This window comes from Rana temporaria, chromosome 11 (genome assembly GCF_905171775.1).
Source record: "Rana temporaria chromosome 11, aRanTem1.1, whole genome shotgun sequence".
In the NCBI taxonomy this organism is placed as follows: Eukaryota; Metazoa; Chordata; class Amphibia; order Anura; family Ranidae; genus Rana; species Rana temporaria.
The window spans coordinates 56,584,629-56,608,511 of NC_053499.1; the positions used below are offsets into that span (position 1 = coordinate 56,584,629).

Here is a 23,883-nt window from a genome sequence, read left to right on the forward strand (position 1 = left end):
GATAAAGATCACTGCTCCCGATGACAGGGAGCAGTAGATCCCTGTCATGTTGCTAGGCAGAACAGGGAAATGCCTCGTTTACATGGGCGTCTCCCCATTCTGCCTCTCCTCACCGCAATCGTGGGCCGCCGGCGAACATCGAGTTTGCGGGGACACGCGGGCACACTCCCACGGCACGGTGCGCACGTGCCATTGGCAGCGTGTGCGTGCTCGCTAGGCGACAAATTTAAAGGAGCGTACAGGTACGCCCATTTGCCTGCCCCTGCCATTCTGCCACCGTAAATCGGCATGCGGCAGTCGGTAAAGGGTTAAAAAGCATTGGGAATTATTTTTTAATGGACATAAAAACAAACGTGACCTTTTTCTAATGCAGGGCATGTGCACCAAATTGTTGATGCGTTGCCCACTATTGTAATAGTGCATTTGTGATGCTATTCAAAATGAATGGCATGGCAATGCACCATGGTTCATGGTTCATGCGCTAGCATGGATTAAAACGTATGTTTTACCGCATGCTACCATAATGCATAAGTGTAAATGGGCCCTAAATGGGGAAAGATTTTACTGAGCAATTGTTTTTCCTGCCATGCTATAACATTGTGAATCAGGTTCATGCATAACTTTGATCAGTCTATTTCATAAATGTACTTTGTTTTGATATCCTGTTGTTGATTAGCCTGAACATGTTAGAAACAAGTCTTGCTACATGACTCAGCAAAGCTTCAATAAACTGAGGCTGTGACATTCCTTAAATTTTTTGGTCTGCAGAAAGAATGAATATTTCCTTGAATAATAGCAGGCAGCCAGGCCTGTGGCAGCAGAAATAACCCCAGACCACCCAGGTCATCCACCTGTATGGGATCTACAGTCCACAGAACACCCCATCTCTTCCAGAGAGACATCTTGGTGCTATTTAGTAAACTTTGAAAAAAATGCTAAGTGAAATTTGATAGTTAATAAAGAAACCAATGGGGATGAAGTGTTTTTCTTTATAACTGCCAACATCCGTGGTCTGGTACAACAGTGTGAATCTTCAATCAAGCTGTCATCGCCTCTCCTGGGAGGCCACCTTGTTAAGGAGGCTTCTAAATTCCAATAAGCCCCTCGCCCGCCGACCCCCACAACCACTGGCCAAGGTTGTGGGGATGAGGCTCTTGTCCCCATCAACATGGGGACAAGGTGCTTTGGGGGCCATGATGAGGACATGTGTCTTGTATGGTTCAGGAGAGGGGCGCTTGCTCATCCCCTCCCTCTCCTAACCTGCCAGGCTGCATACTCGGGTAAGGGTCTGGTACGAATTTTGGGGGGGACCCAACAACATTTTTTTAAACATTTTGGTGTGGGGGTTCTCCTCAAAATTCATACCGGGCCTGAAATAGATTAGGGGAGCCTACTTCATTTTTTTCCTTTGTTTTTATTGCCAGCATTTTTTACATTCAGCAGGAAACCCCACTGATGGCTCATTGGTTGTTAAGGACATGGTGGCCGCCTGCTCCTTAACCATGACATTTACTGTTTTTTAAGGACACCGGTGGCTGCCTGCTCCTTAACAACCAGTCAGTGACAGCCTGTGTTAAGGATGCCGGCTACTGCTGGCAATAAATTACTGCAGGGTTTCACTACTAAAATACGGCATGACTTCAGAAAATAACTAATGCAGTATTTTAGTAGCATTTTTTAGTAAATGCTATGCGTTATCTTACCGCATACTCAGATGCGGTAAGCCACTGCTTTGTGAATAGAGCCCTGAGTCACAATGTGATCTGTTTTCTGTATTCTGCAAAAAACCTGGCTGATCCTACTGCTCTCTGTCTCCACAATTCAGCTAGGGATTTTGCAGCTGTGGTGGCAGCTGTGCACATGCTCAGTTTATAGTGAGTTTCTATGCTGAGCATATCCTCCCTATCACATCTGAGCAGCCCATGTGACTATAGAGTCACATGTGGGTGTATACACAGTGGTGCCCTCCCTTGCCCACTAACCAGCTAAACACAATGGGGGGCAGAATATTACATGTAGATTAATGGTTGCTTCACCTCCCTCTTATTCTAAGACACAGGTTTGAGGGACATGGCACAGCCTGTGACTGTCAGAAATCCACCCACACCATGTTATTTCCACAAAATAATAAAGATTTGATTTCAAATACAGTATCTTATAAAATTGAGTACACCCCTCAAATTTTGGTAAATATTTGTATATGATCTTTTCATGTGACAACACTGAAGAAATTACACTTTTCTACAATGTAAAGTAGTGAGTGTACAGCTTGCATAACAGTGTAAACTTTCTGTCCCCTCAAAATAACTTGACACAGCCATTCATTTCTAAACCGCTGGCAACAAAAGCGAGTATACCTCAAATAAAAATGTCCAAATTGGACCCAAAGTGTCAATATTTTGTGTGGACCCCATTATTTTCCAGCACTGCCATAACCCTCTTGGGCATGGAGTTCACCAGAGCTTCACAGTTTGCCACTGGAGTCCTCTTCCTTTCTTCCATGACGAAATCACAGAGCTGGTGGATGTTAGAGACCTTGCTCTCCTCCACCTTCCGTTATGAGGATGCCCCACAGATTAATAGGGTTTAGGTCTGGAGACATGCTTGGCCAGTCCATCACCTTTACCCTCAGCTTCTTTAGCAAGGCAGTGGTCATCTTGGAGTTATGTTTGGGGTCGTTATCATGTTGGAATACTGCCTTGCGGCCCAGTCTCTGAAGGGAGGGGAACATGCTCTGCTTCAGTATGTCACAGTACATGTTGGCATTTATGGTTCCCTCAATGAACTGTAGCTCCCCAGTGCCGACACTCATGCAGCCCCAGACCATGACACCCCACCACCATGCTTGACTGTAGCCAAGACACACTTGTCTTTGTACCCATCATCTGGTTGCTGCCACACACGCTTGACACCATCTGAACCAAATACATTTATCTTAGTCTCATCAGACCACAGGACATGGTTCCAGTAATCCATGTCCTTAGTTTTCAGCAAACTGTCTATGGGCTTTCTTGTGCATCATCTTTAGAAGAGGCTTCCTTTTGGGACAATGGCCATGCAAACCAATTTGATGCAGCGTGCGGTATATGGTCTGAGCGCTGACAGGCTGACCCCCCACCTCTTTAACCTCTGCAGCAATGCTGTCAGCACTCATACATCTCTTTCCCAAAGACAACCTCTGGATATGACGCTGAACACGTCCACTCATCTTCTTTGGTTGACCATGGCAAGGCCTGTTCTGAGTGGATCCTGTCCTGTTAAACCGCTGTATGGTCAGTATGGTGCTGCAGCTCAGTTTCAGGGTCTTGGCAATCTTCTTATATCCTAGGCCATCTTTATTTAGAGCAACAATCGTTTTTTCTTTGCCATGAGGGGGCATGTTGAACTTCCAGTATGAGAGAGTGAGAGCGATAACACCAAATTTAACACACCTGCTCCCTATTCACACCTGAGACCTTGTAACACTAACAAGTCACATGACACCGGGGAGGGAAAATGGCTAATTGGGCCCAATTTGGACATTTTCACTTAGGAGTGTACTCACTTTTGTTGCCAGCAGTTTAGACATTAATGGCTGTGTGTTGAGTGATTTTGATCAGACTCAATGCAGGGACAAACTTAGTCTCTTTAGGGAAACACCATATTTAATGCACAGGATATTTCCAAACGGAAGAAAAAGGGCATCTTGCCATCAAACAAAAATAAACTTCTGCTCTACCGAGCCTTACTGTGTCCGTAGTCTGACCAGTCCTTGGTTTTGTAGTAAGTGTCTTTACAATCGCAAATACTTATCCAAAGTCAGGGATAAGCAGCCGTGCTCCAAGATGCCTCCTCACATGGAAACCCACACTCTCTCTGAGTGCTAGCACCAGCTGCCTTAATCAAGACCTGAGAGGAATACATTAAACTGCAGTACAGGAACTTGGGAGTCTGTGCCACCCAAAGCTCTATCAGACTCCTAATAAAACCAGCCCAGAATGGACTTTACCAACACAGGGTAAAGAACTATCCTTCTTTACCCTGAAGTCTCTGCTGGTATTATCTTAGATTGTAAATCTAAGAATCCATGGAGGAACATATACCCCATCAAATACTTTTCCTGTCATTTTTACTTGTGTCACAGGCACCCCGCTACAACTGTTATACAAGCTGCACACTCACTACTTTACATTGTACAAAGTGTAATTTCTGTTGTCACATGAAAAGATATAGACCTGAAGGGCCTGGTAATTGGATTTGGGGGGACCCCCACGTTTTTTTTTAAGAATGACTTTTCTCTGAATTGCCGGGAGCCGACAATTCATTATAGCCGCGAGTGATTTTAAATTACTTTTTTTCCTTCAGAAATGACACTTTGTGCAGGGACAGTTCTAAGCACGGGAAACAAGCGCTACTTCACAGGCATACTATACACCCCCATGTACGAAATTTTAAGAAATATTTCACTTTTATTGTTTTACTTTAAGCTAAAATCACTGCTCCCGAAAAAACATGTCCCCTGGGGCAGGTCCCAGGTCCCCAAACACTTTTTAGGACAATAACTTGCATATAAGCCTTTATAATTAGCACTTTAGATTTCTCCCATAGACTTTTACAGGGTGTTCCGCGGCTTTTCGAATTTGCAACGAACACCTCAAATTGTTCGCTGTTCACCGAACAGGCAATGTTCGAGTTGAACATGAGTTTGACTCGAACTCGAAGCTCAACCCTAATTCGGATAAGTTAAGCAACATGGTTGTTTTTTTTTAAATCATTATAAACTAACCAGATCTCGGAAGCACGCAGGGTCCATGGCTGTTGTGGTCATCTGAAGCCTGCATGTCTTCATTTCTGGAAATCAGTGCAGCTGGCTACTCAGCATGCACCTCCTGATCTCGCACAAGCACAGTAATGCCACTGCGCGGCGATGTCTCTTCCTGACAGGTTGCCATAGCAATGGCACCTAACTCCTACTGTTCGCATCATTACCGGTCTGGAAATCATGCAAGATTTTGGTATTAGGCAATTCCCATTGACTCCTGGGATAGATGACGCAGATATCCCAGGAGTCCATGGGAATTGCCTTGAGACGTAATCACCTAGGTGGCCAGAGCCAAAAGTGCTGCACAAAAATATAGAAAAGGATATTTAGGGAAAAAAAATGATTGCCATTTAGAATATCAGTGAGGATGGCCATGGGAATGACTGCAAATGAAAAAAATTATTTGAACTCCACTTTAATGTTAAAGCTGTAAAAGGTAAATACTCTCTACTGCTCTGCATTGTACATGCAACATTTAGGCAGTTAAACAGACCTAAATATATACAGTATTTATTTAACGATACGTACCTGTTTTGTGCTTTGTCATTGTATTGAGCCTGTAAAACAAAATTTTTATAAATTCTGAGTTACTAAGGAAAATATTAAATAAAATGTACAACTGTGTGTTTTTCCTATATAGTGCAACGCCAGGCAAACTGCTAAACCCGAAGTTTAAATACATATACAGTTACTGTTATCCTTGCTGAAGGATTTGTAATTCTGTACAGGCAATCTTTTTATATCCACACATTATCCACTGCACAGACAGACAAGGGACAGGTTACTGATAAGGGTAGAACTATGACCTCTAAAATATATATATAACAAAAGAAAATATTCCCCCTGGGTGGGACTTTACAGGCCAAACACGGTGTTGATGTAACACATGATATTTAATGGGACAAGACATACACAACTTGGCACTTGATAAAAGCACACAATGCACACCTAAGTGCATATATGTCATGATCTGTGTCATGACTCTGGTCACCTGCTGGTGGCACTGTTCTCTTCAGTAACAGGGGTGCAGTTCTGGTGGCCTCCAGCAGGTGTCGCCCAATACAGATTTGCACAGGTATTTAAGCCCGCCCTAAACTGGAGTTCAGGGCTTCAGTATTTTGCTTGTCAGCCTGTTCCCTGCCTGACCTGTTAGCTGTTGCCCATCTGTTCCTGCTTCGCTCCCTGCCCTGGACCCTGTCGCTTATTGACCCCGGCTTGTATTTTGGACTTTGCTGCTCTCTCCTATCCTTGACCCCTGGCTTGGACCTCAGACTTGCTTATGTCTTATCCCTGCATTACCTGCTTAGTGGTTTTTGGTTGCTGTGTCACACTTGCTTTCATTGATTGTTTTTCACGTGTGCTTTTACTTAATAAACATATATATCTTTTCACTATCTTGGTGCCTGTTTCCATTAGTGCAGCCCATTGACCTGTTACTCAGTACTCGGATGCCTGCGTGGACATCCCTTGACATAATACTGAAGCCATATAAACAGGTCGGCTGCACTTGGGAAATTGGCTCTGGGCATTTGCTTTTATAAAAATGCATCTAGAAGATATTGTGTACCTGTCACTCTTGGCAACAGATGACAGAGATTTCTGCTATCAGGAACTAAGTGAATACACTAGTGAGCAGTTGTTGGAATGTATCCGTATGGCTCATGTTTTTATTGATCATGGCAGTGTTTTGTTTGATGATGTGCAGCCATTGATTCGGATCTGCACAGAGTTGGCTCAGTCTGATGCTGCTAATGGACGTGATGATTACACACCTCCTTTTAGTGCAGCTCAGGTAGAGTCTTTGGTGTGGCTGTTGGAGGATGATTTAGCCTTTTTTCATGAGCAGTACTCAGCTTGTCCTCAACAGGTGATTGCAGCATGCATTAATTCTGTGCAGTCTCTGGTCAGACAAGCCGTGTGCAAATCTGATTTTGTACAGCCATTATTACAAGCCTGGTCCAGTTTGTTGTACTCAGCCCCTGTCAGCTTCCAACCATCCATTTCTAGTTACCAACCTGCTGGGATGTCTTTTTCTTTACCCCCAATTCCCACTTTTGCTGAACAATACACCCTGCTAACAACAAAGTACCAGTCCTCTGTTTCCTCCTGCTGCACTTACCCTGCCTTTAACCCTTCTGCTGCTTCTCAACTGCCTCCATTTGTTCCACCAAAATCCTCTTCAAGGTCGGAACCTTCTGTTTCACCACCCCTTCGCTCTTCACCCCTACCAACTGTATCCATTACCTCCAACCCTATACCCATATGCAAACCCTCAGTGGTGAAACCAAAGAAGAAGAAGAAAAAGTTTTTTCCAACCCACTCGATCCTGCCACTAACCCAATCTGCATCCACTTCAGCCAACCTGCTTCAGTCTGTTCCAGTGCCACCTGCCCAGCCTGTTCCAGTGCCATCTGTTCAGCCTGTTCCAGTGCCGTCTGTTCAGCCTGTTCCAGTGCCGTCTGCTCAGCCTGTTCCAGTGCCGTCTGCTCAGCCTGTTCCAGTGCCGTCTGCTCAGCCTGTTCCAGTGCCGTCTGCTCAGCCTGTTCCAGTGCCATCGGCTCAGCCTGTTCCAGTACCAGTTGCCCAGCCTGTTGTGCCAGTTGCCCAGTTTGTTTTGCCAGTCGCCCAGCCTGACGTGTCAGTTGCCCAGCCTGACATGCCAGTTGCCCAGCCTGACGTGCCAGTTGCCAAGTTTGTTGTGCCAGTTGCCCAGCCTGACGTGCCAGTTGCCCAGCCTGACGTGCCAGTTGCCCAGTTTGTTGTGCCAGTTGCCCAGCCTGACGTGCCAGTTGCCCAGCCTGACGTGCCAGTTGCCCAGCCTGACGTGCCAGTTGCCCAGTTTGTTGTGCCAGTTGCCCAGCCTGACGTGTCAGTTGCCCAGCCTGACGTGCCAGTTGCCCAGCCTGACGTGCCAGTTGCCCAGCCTGACGTGCCAGTTGCCCAGTTTGACGTGCCAGTTGCCCAGCCTGACGTGCCAGTTGCCCAGCCTGACGTGCCAGTTGCCCAGTTTGTTGTGCCAGTTGCCCAGTTTGTTGTGCCAGTTGCCCAGCCTGACGTGCCAGTTGCCCAGCCTGACGTGCCAGTTGCCCAGTTTGTTGTGCCAGTTGCCCAGCCTGACGTGCCAGTTGCCCAGCCTGACGTGCCAGTTGCCCAGCCTGACGTGCCAGTTGCCCAGCCTGACGTGCCAGTTGCCCAGCCTGACGTGCCAGTTGCCAAGTTTGTCGTGCCAGTTGCCCAGCCTGACGTGCCAGTTGCCCAGCCTGACGTTGCAATGCCAACATACCAACTTGTTGAGCCCCTGTCTGCAGCCCAGCCGGAGGTGTTCCTGTCTGCTGCCCAGCCGGAGGTGTTCCTGTCTGCTGCCCAGCCGGAGGTGTTCCTGTCTGCTGCCCAGCCGGAGGTGTTCCTGTCTGCTGCCCAGCCGGAGGTGTTCCTGTTTTCTGCCCAGCCGGAGTTGTTCCTGTTTGCTGCCCAGACGGAGTTGTTCCTGTTTGCTGCCCAGCCGGAGGTGTTCCTGTCTGCTGCCCAGCCGGAGGTGTTCCTGTCTGCTGCCCAGCCGGAGGTGTTCCTGTCTGCTGCCCAGCCGGAGGTGTTCCTGTCTGCTGCCCAGCCGGAGGTGTTCCTGTCTGCTGCTCAGCCGGAGGGGTTCCTGTCTGCTGCCCAGCCGGAGGGGTTCCTGTCTACTGCCCAGCCTGATTTGCCACCGTCTGCTGATCTGCCACCATCTGCGGCCCAGTCTGGCGGCCTGGTTCCTGTTGTCCACCCCGACGTCCTGGGTACGGGCTCCCAGCCTGACGTGCCTGACTTTCAGTTCGATGTGTCACTTTCCCAGCCTAATGACCCCAAATTCGCTGCCTGGCCTGTTTCCACCTCTAGATACCAACTTCCAGACCCTGGTGGTGGTAGGATGCAGGTTCCGTTTCCGGACTTGGGGGGCTGGTCTCCCAATGGGTTAAAGGGCTGGGACCGAAGGACTATTTGGGACTCTTCTGCATCCACATGCACTACCAGGGCAAGGGCAGAATGGGGTGTCCAGAGGCCACCCCTTGGTGGGGGGAACTGTCATGATCTGTGTCATGACTCTGGTCACCTGCTGGTGGCACTGTTCTCTTCAGTAACAGGGGTGCAGTTCTGGTGGCCTCCAGCAGGTGTCGCCCAATACAGATTTGCACAGGTATTTAAGCCCGCCCTAAACTGGAGTTCAGGGCTTCAGTATTTTGCTTGTCAGCCTGTTCCCTGCCTGACCTGTTAGCTGTTGCCCATCTGTTCCTGCTTCGCTCCCTGCCCTGGACCCTGTCGCTTATTGACCCCGGCTTGTATTTTGGACTTTGCTGCTCTCTCCTATCCTTGACCCCTGGCTTGGACCTCAGACTTGCTTATTAGTGTTGCTCACGAATATTCGCATTGCGAATATTCGACTCGAATATAGCATATTCGAGAAATCGCGCTATATTTCGAATTTCGCGGTGAATATTCGCAATTCCGAATATTCGCATTTTTTCAATTTGATTTTTAAAACAGATCACATCCTATCGACGTCTAAAAGCATTGCTGGTATGATTAGAGACCCTGGGCCGAGTAGCTAAGCTGAGGCGATCCTTTTATGTTGCCAAATTGAAAAAAAAAAAATTGCGATTTTTCGCTATTGCGAATGCGAAAATGATTGCGAATTTTCGATAACTGTGGTAGGAGAACTCTGATTGTCTCTGATGCAAAAGGGGGGGGGCTTTGTGTATGTGTATGTTATGAATATTTGTATGTTTGATATTATTATTTTTTGTAAGAAGGAAAAAATTGCGCATACCTTAAAAAAGGGGAGAATACAGCAGCAACTCAAAAATGTTATACAACATAAATTAATACAAGACAGAAAATGGAGTCGCTCTACAAGAATAAAAAATATGTCTAGTGACAAGACATGTGGGCAAATTATAAAATAAGCAAGCGCAAATAACTTGTGAAATACACAGTGAAACAAATATATAAAGAAATATAGTCCCAATAATAGAAAAATAATCTTTCATAAAAATGTCTTTGATATGTGAAGTGAAAAAAAGTCCAAAGCATGCAGCATGAACGTGTTCAATCTTTAAGGTGTTTGATTGACAAACGGCTGTGACAGATGGATAGAGTAAAGAATCACCACCAATGCAAAACACTTTTTATTTTCTATTGTAAAATATCAAGAATATTCTGAGCCAATCAGAGTGCTCCTTCCGCATTTCCCGAATATTCGCAATTATTTTGTATTGTAAAATATCAAGAATATTCTGAGCCAATCAGAGTGCTCCTTCCGCATTTCCCGAATATTCGCAATTATTTTGTATTGTAAAATATCAAGAATATTCTGAGCCAATCAGAGTGCTCCTTCTGCATTTGCCGAATATTCGCAATTATTTTGTATTGTAAAATATCAAGAATATTCTGAGCCAATCAGAGTGCTCCTTCTGCATTTGCCGAATATTCGCAATTATTTTGTATTGTAAAATATCAAGAATATTCTGAGCCAATCAGAGTGCTCCTTCCGCATTTGCCGAATATTCGCAATTATTTTGTATTGTAAAATATCACGAATATTCTGAGCCAATCAGAGTGCTCCTACAGCATTTGTCGAAATTGCGCAATAAATATCGCATTCGCATGTTGCGATATTTCGATAAAATATCACGAATATTCTGAGCCAATCAGAGCGCTCCTCCAGCATTTCTCGAAATTGCGCAATAAATATCGCATTCGCATGTTGCGATATTTCGATAAAATATCACGAATATTCTGAGCCAATCAGAGCGCTCCTCCAGCATTTCTCGAAATTGCGCAATAAATATCGCATTCGCATGTTGCGATATTTCGATAAAATATCACGAATATTCTGAGCCAATCAGAGTGCTCCTACCGCAGTTATCAAAAAATCGCAATTATTTTCGCATTCGCAATAGCGAAAAATCGCAATCATTTACTTTCGATAAAATATCACGAATATTCGAATTTAGCGAATATATCTCGAATATTCGAATATATATTCGAGATATATCGCGAAATCGAATATGGCATATTCTGCTCAACACTATTGCTTATGTCTTATCCCTGCATTACCTGCTTAGTGGTTTTTGGTTGCTGTGTCACACTTGCTTTCATTGATTGATTGTTTTTCACGTGTGCTTTTACTTAATAAACATATATATCTTTTCACTATCTTGGTGCCTGTTTCCATTAGTGCAGCCCATTGACCTGTTACTCAGTACTCGGATGCCTGCGTGGGCATCCCCTGACAATATAAAAGCAACAAATGTTCAAAATACAACAATGCCACCAAAACAATACATGTGCCAAAGATGGCGAGAAAAAAGCAAAACAAAAAAGCACTCTCCTAGTGGGTGATGTAAGTATGCCCGACGCGTTTCTGGTTAACAACCGTCATCAGGGGCCACGGGAGAAGAGTAGTGCAAGTTGTAGTTCAAACCACGTGGTGGACTGGGTGTGGATCCCCTTTAATTAGTTTAAATTCAATCCAAGAGTTAAATGGGGGTGGAGTAGCATCCGAGCATCCCTCATTGCCAGAGGAGTGGAAACTAGAGGGGCCAAGGACCTGCCGGTGTTTAACTAGCTGGATAGCGTCCTGCCCAGTTCCAAGAACTCGTTGCTGCCTAATTCCCCTTTCGGGTCTTAATAGACCTAAAACACTCCAGGGGTCCAGGGGTGAACTATGGCGTTATCCAAGCTGAGTAAGCACTTAAAGTGGAGGTTCACCCTTTAAAAAAAATTCTGACATCACACGGAGTCGCGCCATCCTACCGACAGAATGCCAGTGTTTTTGTTTTTTTTCTCAGTACATACCTCGTTATCACGATTTTGACCTCACGGCAATCCCACGGGAGTGGGCGTTCCCAAGCACTGCCTGTGATTGACAGGCTTCTGAACGGCGCATACTGCGCATCACAGGTTGCCGACAGAAGCCGAATGTCGGTGCGCAGGTGCCGTATAGAGCCGCACCGACGTTCGGGTTTTTTCGGCAACCTGTGACGCGCAGTATGCGCCGTTCGGAAGCCTGTCAATCACAGGCAGTGCTTGGGAACGCCCACTCCCGCAGGATTGCCGTGAGGTCAAAATCGTAATAACGAGGTATGTGCTGAGAAAAAAAAAAAAACACTGGCATTCTGTCGGTAGGATGACGCGACTCTGTGTGATGTCAGAATTTTTTTTGAGGGTGAACCTCCACTTTAACCACTTGCCGTCGCCGCACCGTCATAATACGTCCACAAGGTGGCTCTCCTAGGCGAGATCACGTATTATGACGTCCTGCCTTTTAGCCGCCACTAGGGGCGCGCGCGCGCCCCCCGCTCGCCCCCGACTCCCGTGCGTGTGCCCGGCGGACGCGATCGCCGCCAGGCACACGCGATCGCTCGGTACAGAGCGGGGAACGGGAGCTGTGTGTGTAAACACACAGCTCTCGTTCCTGTCAGCAGGGAAAATGCTGATTTTCTGTTCATACAATGTATGAACAGAAGATCAGTGTTTCCCCTAGTGAGGCCACCCCCCCCCCCACAGTAAGAACACACCCAGGCATACTTAACCCCTTCCCCGCCCCCTAGTGTTAACCCCTTCACTGCCAGTGGCATTTTTATAGTAATCTAATGCATTTTTATAGCACTGATCGCTATAAAAATGCCAATGGTCCCAAAAATGTGTCAAAAATGTCCGAAGTGTCCGCCATAATGTCGCAATACCGAAAAAAAAATCGCTGATCGCCGCCATTACTAGTAAAAAAAATATTAATAAAAATGCCATAAAAATACCCCCTATTTTGTAAACGCTATAACTTTTGCGCAAACCAATCAATAAACGCTTATTGTGATTTTTTTTTACGAAAAATATGTAGAAGAATACGTATCGGCCTAAACTGAAGAAAAAAAATGTTTTTTTATATATTTTTGGGGGATATTTATTACAGCAAAAAGTAAAAAATATTAATTTTTTTCAAAATTGTCGTTCTATTTTTGTTTATAGCGCAAAAAATAAAAAACGCAGAGGTGATCAAATACCACCAAAAGAAAGCTCTATTTGTGGGAAAAAAAGGACGCCAATTTTGTTTGGGAGCCACGTCGCACGACCGCGCAATTGTCTGTTAAAGCGACGCAGTCCCGAATCGCAAAAAGTACTCTGGTCTTTGGGCAGCAATATGGTCCGGGGGGTAAGTGGTTAACTATCCGGCTAGTAAAAATGTTATTCAAGATATTCAGACATAGATGATATCTGTTTCGGGCTTACATGCTTACATCAGGACTGTTTGCCTAAATACCTCTGTTACTCTGGCTGTGTCCACCTAGTCCTGTCTTCACATGTCTATGCGTCTCCTATGGCTAATTTCAATGTTTGCTCTTGATCGTGGTTAGATAGCCTGTAGAACAGTCCTGACGGAACGATCGGGTCCACCTTTCCTTTCACCCACAAAATAACTGTTGGGTGTAACAAGATGTCCGCTTGCTTCCTTCTCATTGTGCAGGAGTATGGGGTGGAGCAAGATGGCGGCGCCAAAACATCACTTCCTACGAGACAACCACCGCCAGGTGTACCAAAATGGCCGCCGCTCTGGAGCTAGGCCGGAGCCGGGGACTTTCCTATGGCCGCACCCAAAAATCGTGGGTCATCCGTCCTGGAGATTGCGGGGGGGGAGTGAATCGAGATAGGTGGTACCTGCTTGCACTACTATGCAAATGGCAATGTTGCGGGGTGTAGCTTTTAGCATTGTCAGTGCTGATTGACAAGCCTGTAGCTGGCCACACCTAGTCCCACCTACTGATTTTTGGATTGACAACACTGTCTCTTGCTAAAACCCTCCTAGTGTGAGCTGCAGTGTCTGTGAGTGTCTGTGAGGGGGACACAAATAAAGGGGGATTTAGCTCTTTTCAGGGGAGGTAGAGGAAAATGTAATTTATGAGACCTTTACATCTCATAGTAACAGAGAGAGCTGCATGCAGAACGTTTTTTATCTTAATGCATAGAATCCTATTGCCTTTAGAAACATTCACAACAGTGTGCTGTGATAACATCAGCAAATATTTAGAAGAACCGTGATATCACTGATAGAAACAGAAACAAAATGCTTTTTCTCTGGAAACACCATGCCATGCCATAATAGATAAGGGAAAAAACAACTACAGAGTGGCTATGGACTTTCAATGTGCTTCCAGAAAAATATAGAGAGCTTCCCATAAATCACCAGATTGCTTAGATAAAAAAAGTTTTTTTTTTTTATACACATATATATCATAAAAAATTATGTTGTGTCACACATAACACATCCATAAAATGTGTGCACATACACTATATTACCAAAAGTATTGGGACACCGGCCTTTACATGCACATGAACTTTAATGGCATCCAAGCCTTATCATGAAAAAAAATGAAATTTTTCCAACTTCATCATTAAAAATGATGTTGCCCACACACCATCGTTTTTGAAAAATGATGAACAAAGTGACGGCACTCTAAAGAGGAAGTTCTATTCGCCTTGAGGCTGCTTTTAGCTGGTTACTTGTTAGTAAAAGACGATTCGTGCTTTTTTGTCTGTTACAGCGTGATGAATGTGCTTACTCCATTATGAATGGTAGTTTTTCCTTCCGTCTCATAACTTGCTTCTGGGCATGTGTGGGTCTAAAACGTTGTTTTTGCCCACACATGATCATTTTTTATGACACAAAAAATGACATAAAAAATTGAAGCATGTTCGAATTTTTTTTTGGTCGTTTTTCAGAAGACAAAAAATGATGTTTAGCCCACACACCATCATTTTAGATGACGTTTTTAAAAATTTCATTTTTTTTTCATCACAAAAAGTGATCGTGTGTACGGGGCATCAGTCTATAGGGTTCAATATTGAGTTGGCCCTTCCATTGCAGCTACCACAACTTCAACTCTTCTGGGAAGGCTGTCCACAAGTTTTAGGAGTGTATCTATAGAAATGTTTGACCATTTTTCCAGAAGCGCATTTGTGAGGTCAGGCACTGATGTGGACGAAAACATAAAAGAAGAGAGCCAAAAGCCGCCCTAGTGTAACTCGGCTTTAATATGGTAAAGTTAAAAACATTACAATGGTCAAACTCACATTGTGTGAAGATAGATACAGCATAAGGATTCCACTGTGGCCGCACTCCTAGAACCACCTCAAGATCCGACAGGGGAGCCGTGGACATTCAACCTAGCTGCCCAGATCCTGGCAGCACATCCAAAGCTATCACCACCATAATTACAAATTATGTGAGCAGACTGCAGTTCCTCCTTAACATAATGCATGTTAACACACAACATAATGGTGGTTATTTACGAAAGGCAAATCCACTTAGAGGTGCAGTCGCTGTAGATCCGAGGGGGACATGCAAGAAAAGTAAAAAAACAACAGCATTTTAGCTTGCACATGATTGGATGATAAAATCAGCAGAGCTTCCCCTCATTTCAGATCTACCCCTCAGATTTACAGCGACTGCACTTCCAAGTGCACTTTCAGTGCAATTTCAAGTGCAATTTGAAATTGCCCCCTGTTCACGCCAGATGCGTTAAGCTGCACTGGCCAGCCTTGCCCAACACAGTCCCAATGCATAGACAAGGCAAAAAGCCATGTTCCCAATTATGGCATTTTACACCACTGTGCTGCAGTGTTGTGCTATGGCATGCGTTACTTTTTCCCAGCTCAGCATTATGCAATGCAGTTCACCAGATCGCACTAAGATGTGGACAGTAGGACTGAAAAATATGTAACGTTTCAATAAAATTTTAAATAAAGCTTATATTCTGATGAGCTGTTTATGGAGCCTCGTCATCAATGTCTTTACATCGCACACTAGCAGCCATGCTAGTGAACAAGCCCTTTGTCTATGTTATGCCCCAAACCAAGATGTACAGTGCCTTGGAAAAGTATTCAAATCCCTTTAAATTTTTCAAATGTTGTCATGTTACAACCAAAAACGTAAATGTATTTTTTGGGGATTTTATGTGTCAGTAAACTGGGTACGGTCCGCTGTCGCAGGGGGGCACGCCACTCCCAATGTGTGGCACCGGGGCCCCCCCCCCTGGTTAGTACACCACTGGTGAAAAGTGTGGGGTGCATTTGTATTCAGCCCCCCTGAGTTAATACTTGTAGAACCACCCTTCACTGCAATTAGTGCTGCAAGTTTCTTTGGATATGTCTCTACCAGCTTTGAACATCTAGAGAGTGAAACTTTTGCCCATTCTTCTTTGCAAAATAGCTCAAGCTCTGTCAGATTAGATGGAGAGCGTCTGTGAACAGAAATTTCTTGCCACAGATTCTCAATTGGATTTAGGTCTGGACCATTCTAGCACATGAATAAGCTTTGATTTAAACCATTCCATTGTAGCTCTGGCTGTATGTTTAGGGTTTTTGTCCTGCTGGAAGGTGAACCTCCGCCCCAGTCTCAAGTCTTTTGCAGACTCTAACAGGTTTCCTTTTAAGATTGCCCTGTGTTTGGCTCCATCCATCTTCCCATCAACTCTGACCGTCTTCCCTGTTCCTGCTGAAGAAAAGCTTCCCCACAATATGATGCTGCCACCACCATGTTTCACAGTGGACATGGTGTGTTCAGGGTGATGTGCAGTGTTAGTTTTCTGCCACACAGCATTTTGCTTTTGGGCCAAAAAGTTCAATTTTGGTCTCATCTGACCAGAGCACCTTCTTCCACATGTTTGCTCTATCCTCTACATGGCTTCTCGCAAACTGCAAACGGGACTTTATATGGCTTTCTTTTAACAATGGGCTTTCTTCTTGCCACTCTTCCATAAAGGCCAGATTTGTGAAGAGCACGACTAATAGTTGTCCTGTGGACAGATTCTCCCACCTGAGCTGTGGATCTCTGAAGCTCCTCTAGAGTTACCATGGGCCTCTCTTGGCTGCTTCTCTGATTAATGTTCTCCTTGCCAGGTCTGCCAGTTTAGGTGGACGGCCATGTCTTGGTAGTTTTGTGGTTGTTCTATACTCTTTCCATTTTCAGATCATGGATTGAACAGTGCTCTGTGAGATATTCAAAGCTTGGGATATTGTTTTATAACCTAACTCTGCTTTAAACTTCTCCACAACTTTATCTCTGATCTGTCTGGTGTGTTTCTTGGTTTTTATGAGGCATTTTGCTCACTAACAAACCTCTGAAGGCTTCAAAGAACTGCTGTATTTATACTAAGATGAAACTAAACACAGATGGGCTCTATTCACGGGCGTAGGAACCGGGGGGGACGGGGGGGACGCATCCCCCCCAGGAAATAATGCGGGGGGGACATGTATGGTAAAATCCCCCCCAGATGTGACTGCGCTCACTATACTGTGTGCCCGCTGGCGCCGACTCACTGGCTGCCGCGTGCGCTCCTGGCTGGCTCCCTTTCCTCCGGTGCATCTCCTCGCCCCCCCCCCATGGAGGATGATTTGGTTCATTCCATTTCCACCGCCGTGCGCCGCGTGACGTCACGCCGGCGGCCGGAGGTGAGAGAGGGAGGAGGGAGGAGGGAGCGAGAGTGACTGTCGGCGCCAGTCAGAGTACAAGCTGTGACTCACGGTCACGAGGAGCCTGCTGCTGCGCCTGGGCCTGGCCTGCCGTACTAATTCTGATTACAGTAAAAACTGTCTGCAAGAAGACAGAACCTTCATTAAAAGTAAGAAAGTATTGGGGAGGGAGGGAGGGGGGGGGGTGTTGGACTGAGCTGAGGACCTCAATGTTTTTTTTTTTTCTTAAGTCAGAGAAGGCAAGCTCAAAATAACAAACATTTTTTTAAACTGCTATATTTAAAAAATTATGGTCACCTTAGCCTGAGGTGACCATAATTTTTTAAATAAAAAATAGCAGTTTAAAAAAATGTTTGTTATTTTGAGCTTGCCTTCTCTGACTAAAGAAAAAAAAAAAACATTAATTGCAGCCTCACTGTGCCACCAAACGCAGTCACTGTGCCATCACATGCAGCCACTGTGCCATCACATGCAGCCACTGTGCCCATCAAACGTAGCCACTGTGCCCATCAATTGTCGCCACTGTGCTCATCACACGCAGCCACTGTGCCATCACACGCAGCCACTGTGCCATCACATGCAGCCACTGTGCCTGTCAATTGTCGCCACTGTGCTCATCACACGCAGCCACTGTGCCATCACATGCAGCCACTGTGCCCATCAAACGTAGCCACTGTGCCCATCAATTGTCGCCACTGTGCTCATCACACGCAGCCACTGTGCCCATCAAACGTAGCCACTGTGCCCATCAAACGTAGCCACTGTGCCCATCACACGCAGCCACTGTGCCATCACATGCAGCCACTGTGCCCATCAAATGTAGCCACTGTGCCCATCAATTGTCGCCACTGTGCTCATCACACGCAGCCACTGTGCCATTACATGCAGCCACTGTGCCCATCAAACGTAGCCACTGTGCCCATCAATTGTCGCCAATGTGCTCATCACACACAGCCACTGTGCCCATCAATTGTCGCCACTGTGCCCATCAATTGTCGCCACTGTGCTCATCACACGCAGCCACTGTGCCCATCAAACGTAGCCACTGTGCCCATCAATTGTCGCCACTGTGCCCATCAATTGTCGCCACTGTGCCCATCAAACGCAGCCACTGTGCCCATCAATTGTCACCACTGTGCTCATCACACGCAGCCACTGTGCCCATCAAATGTAGCCACTGTGCCCATCAATTGTCGCCACTGTGCTCATCACACGCAGCCACTGTGCCATCACATGCAGCCACTGTGCCCATCAAACGTAGCCACTGTGCCCATCAATTGTCGCCACTGTGCCCATCACATGCAGCCACTGTGCCACCATTTTTACTGATGCCATGTGGGTTAATTTTTTAAATAAAAAATAGCAGTTTAAAAAAATGTTTGTTATTTTGAGCTTGCCTTCTCTAAAGAAAAAAAAAACATTAATTGCAGCCTCACTGTGCCACCAAACGCAGTCACTGTGCCATCACATGCAGCCACTGTGCCCATCAAAAGCAGCCACTGTGCCCATCAATTGTCGCCACTGTGCCCAAACGCATCCACTGTGCCAATCACACACAGCCACTGTGCCCATCAAACGCAGCCACTGTGCCCATCAATTGTCGCCACTGTGCCACTGTGCCACCATTTTTACTTATGCCATGTGGGTTGATTTTTAGTAATGCCATGTGGGTTAATTTTTACTGATGCCATGTGGGTTGATTTTTAGTAATGCCACGTGGGTTAATTTTTACTGATGCCATGTGGGTTGATTTTTACTGATGCCATGTGGGTTGGTTTTTACTTATGCCATGTGGGTTGATTTTTAGTAATGCCATGTGGGTTGATTTTTGCTAATGCCATGTGGGTTAATTTTTACTGATGCCATGTGGGTTAATTTTTACTAATGCCATGTGGGTTGATTTTTAGTAATGCCATGTGGGTTAATTTTTACTGATGCCATGTGGGTTGGTTTTTACTGATGCCATGTGGGTTAATTTTTACTGATGCCATGTGGGTTAATTTTTACTGATGCCATGTGGGTTGATTTTTACTGATGCCATGTGGGTTGATTTTTACTAATGCCATGTGGGTTGATTTTTACTAATGCTATACCGGTTGATTTTTACTGATGCCATGTGTTTTACTAATGCTATGATGGTTTATTTTTTTATTGCTGCATATTGCTCTTCGCATTACCCTCTCTGGATTGCTTAAGGGCTCTTTCACGCGTCCATTCCGTTCGTCCGTTTTTTGGACGTCCGTTAACGGACCGCAATGCTTCCCTATGGGCTAGCGTCCGTTAGCGGATGAGCATCCGCTAACGTCCGTTAGCATCCGTCTGCGTTCAGTTCCGTTTTTTTGGACGGAAGAAAACCCTATTTTTCTTCCGTCTAATAAACGGAACGGACGAAAAACGGACGTTAACGGATGATCCGTTTATCATCCGTTCCGCTAACATCCGTTTTTCTATGTAAAAAGCCACAAAAAAAACAAAAAAAAATGGATGGAAAAACTGATGCAAAAACTGATGAAAAACTGACGAAAAACTGATGGAAAAACGGATCAACTGATGAAAAAAAAACTGATCTGAAAAACTGAACAGACGTGTGAGGCTGGGTTCACACTACGGTTTTCCCGTCCGTCAGCCGCATACGATTTATATGAAAAACCGTATGCGGCTGAAACGGACGGGAACGTATGGAACCGCACATATGTACGTTTTCCATTGACATTAATGTTAAAGGAAAACGTATGCGGTTGCCATACTGTTTTAAAAACGACCGCAAAACCGTGGTTGAACACGGTTTTGCGTACGTTTAAAAAACGTTTTGCCAGCAAATCGTACGCACCCGGATGCATCTGAGTGCATACGATTTGCAATGCATTCTCTATCTATACGTTTTCCCGTCCGGGCCCGTACGTTTTCAATACTGAAATCGTATGCGGCTGACGGACGGGAAAACCGTAGTGTGAACCCAGCCTGAAAGAGCCCTTAATAGTTTGATCTATTGGCTTGAGATACGAATATACCTGGCGAGTAAAAATGCTGTCCCCCCCAGATTTGTAAGGGTTCCTACACCCATGGCTCTATTTACTAATTAGGCAACATCTGAAGGCAATTGGTTCCACTCGATTTTAGTTAGGGGTAGCAGAGTAAAGGGGGCTGAATACAAATGCACCCCACACTTTGCAGATATTTGTAAAAAAGATTTGAAAAGGTTATAATTTTCCTTCCACTTCACAATTATGTGCCACTTTGTGTTGGTCCATCACATAAAATCCTAATAAAATCCATTTTAGTTTTCGGTTGTAACATAAGAAAATGTGGAAAATTCAAGGGGTATAAATACTTTTTCAAGGCCCTGTACTTTCAGAAGACAGAATGGTTAGTTGTAACTTAATTTGTACCAATGGGAATGACCATACAGTATATTATATACAATATTGTTTTTTTTACATTATCGAGGTTATCCACCTTCCACATATATTTGCAAACTGTGACCTCTGTTTTGCAATTAGAAACATCAAACAGGTCCTCTTTGCTGATTGGTAGGAACCTGCAGACTTGATGTCCACCGGTGTCCCGCGATCGTGTCACGGAATCGCAGAACGGGGAGATGTCTATGTAAACAAGGCATTTCCCTGTTCTGCCTAGTGACAGGACAGCGATCTACTGCTCCTTGTCATCAGGAGCAGTGATCACTGTTGTGTCACTGGTAGCCCAGCCCCCCATATTTAGAATCACTCCCTAGGACACACTTAACCCCTTCCTCGCCCCCTAGTGTTTAACCCTTTCCCTGCCATTTTTTTTCACAGTAATCAGTGCATTTTTATAGCACTGATCGCTGTATAAATGACAATGGTCCCAGAATAGTGTCAAAAGTGTCCGATGTGTCCACTGCAATATCGCAGTCACAATAAAAAATAAATTGCAGATCGCCTACATTACTGATAAAAAAAAAAAATGCCATAAAACTATCCCCTATTTTGTAGATGCTAAAACGTTTGCGCATACCAATCAATATACGCTTATCGCAATTTTTTTTAACAAAAATATTTAGAAGAATACGTATCGGCCTTAACTGAGGAAAACATATTTTTTTATATATTTTTTGGGGATATTTATTAGTTATTACAAAAAGTAAAAAATATTGCTTTTCTTTCAAATTTACGCTTTTTTTGTTTATAGCGCAAAAAATTTAAACCACAGAGGTGATCAAATACCACCAAAAGAAAGCTCTATTTGTGGGGGGGAAAAGGCCGTCAATTTTGTTTGGGTGCAACGTCGCATGACCGTGCAATTGTCAGTTAAAGCGACGCAGTGCCGAATCGCAAAAAATGGCCCGGTCATTAGGCAGCCAATTTTTCCGGGGCTGAAGTGGTTAACCGGTTCCCGACCGCCTCACGCAGATTTACTGCAGCACAATGGCTCTCCTGGGCAAAGTCCCTTATATATAGGCGTTTCCCTATAAGAGGGCACGCACGTAAACGCACAAATCCCTGTGCTGTCAGAGGAGAGGAGAGGTTTGTTCCTAGTAAGTAGGAACAGGTATATGTCTCCTTCCCTACTCAGTCCTATTCCCATACAGTTAGAACACAGGGGAACACACGGTTAACCCCTTCCCTGCCAGTGACATTTACACAGTAATCAGTGCATATTTTAGCACTGATTGCTGTATAAATGCCAATGGTCCCAAAAATGTGTCCGATCTGTCCGTTGCAATGGCGCCATTACTAATAAAAATAATAATGCCATAAATCTTTCCCATAGTTTGTGGACGCTATAACTTTTGCGCAACCCAATCAATATACGCTTATTTTTACCAAAAATATGTAGAAGAATAAATATTGGCCTAAACTGATGAAGAAATTTGTTTTTTAAAAACATTTTTGGGGATATTCATTATAGCAAAAAGTAAAAAATATATATTTTTTTAAAAGTTAAACAAAGAGTTTTTGCTAACCAACACATACTGATTCTGTTACATGTGGCCTGGGTATTTAGGCATCATGGTCAGGATAGGGTTAAGGTGATTATATGGATTTTAGGATTGTGTTTTATTGGAAATGGTAAAGGTTAGCTCTGGGATACTGCATCATGTTGTATATGGCTAAAAGATCAGTTAGGGGTACTCATGGACCTGTCATATACCTACCCCTACAGTGGTATCATATTAGAACAAGTGGATTGAGAGGCAGAAATCATCCTTCATTGTTCAGATTGCACTGGGGTGATGAAACACGAGGGCTTACTGGTTGCATTGGGTTATGGGACTATGCGCATCACCTCTGAGCTTCTTACTGCATTATTAAAGCAAATATTTTACCTTTTCAAATATACACTATTTTACCAAAAGTGTTGGGACACCTGCCCTTACATAAAATGTAATGGAACCCCAGTCTTAGTCCATAGGGTTCAATATTATTCTGGTACACCCTTTGCAGCTATAACTGCTTCAACTCTTCTGGGAAGGCCATCCACAAGGTTTAGGAGTGTGTCTATGGGAATATTTGACCATTCTTTCAGAAGCGCATTTGTGAGGTCAGACACCGATTTGGATGAGAAGGCCTGGCTCACAGTCTCCACTCTAATTCATCCTAAAGGCATTCTTTCCAGTTGTGGTCAGGACTCTGTGCAGGTGAGTCAAGTTCCTCCACCCCAAATTCACTCAGACATGTCTTTATGGTCCTTGCTTTGTGCACGGGTGCGCAGTCATGTTGGAACAGGAAGGGTCTTCCCCCAAACTGTTCCCACAAAGTTGTCCAAATTGTCTTGGTTTGCTGACACCTTAAGAGTTCCCTTTACTGAAATTAAGGGGCCAAGCCCAAACCATGAAAAAAAAAACCTCCATCAAATGATTTGGACATTAAAGTTTATGTGCGTGTAAAGGCAGACGTCCCAATACTTTTGGTAATATAGGCCCGGATTCACAGACAGTGGCGCACATTTATGCCGCCGTAGCGTATCTCCTTTACGCTACGCCGACGCAGAGAGGCTAGCATAGAATTCACAAAGCCAATGCTGCCTAAACTGCGCTGGGTTTCGAAAGCATAAGTCGGTGTAGGTGGAAGTGGGCGTGAGCCATGCAAACCCATGCAAATGAGGCGTGACCCCATGCAAATGATGGTTTAAGAGCCAGACAAGTACATTGAACGTACTGCGCATGCGTCGTGTCGTGGACGCATTCCCCGTGCGCATGCTCATAACCACGTCGGAACAACTACCTAAGATACGCCGGATCACTGCCTACGCCATGAACGTAATCTACGCCCATCCAGACACACGTCCAACGTAAACTACATAAAAACCGCCGGCTTCTGTTCCCTGATGCAGACCTTTAACATGTCTGCTGCTGAGTTACACCTCCTTTATGGGGCTTAACTTTACGCCGGATGTACAACTTACGTGCACCTCTCGTAGCCTGCGTTGGGCGGGCGCAGGTTCGTGAATCGCCATATTTTCCTCATTTGCATATTTGAATGGCTAATTATTGGCAGCGCCACCATGCAGCCAGCGTAAATGTGCGCCCACCCTACGCCGGTGTAGGCAAGTTACGTCGGCGGGATTAAGCCTGTTTTTAGGCGTATCTTAGTTTG

At 45.0% G+C, this 23,883-nt stretch overlaps 1 protein-coding gene across 2 annotated transcripts in view; it reads right to left on the minus strand.

Moving 5' to 3' along the window:
- Positions 1–23,883, minus strand: part of LOC120917350 — a 52,511-nt gene that overhangs the window by 24,112 nt on the left and 4,516 nt on the right. For both annotated transcript variants that reach the window (XM_040328578.1, XM_040328577.1), the window contains exon 2: positions 5,330–5,358. In XM_040328578.1, the coding sequence (XP_040184512.1) occupies positions 5,330–5,358 (29 nt within the window). The remainder of the gene's footprint in view (positions 1–5,329; positions 5,359–23,883) is intronic.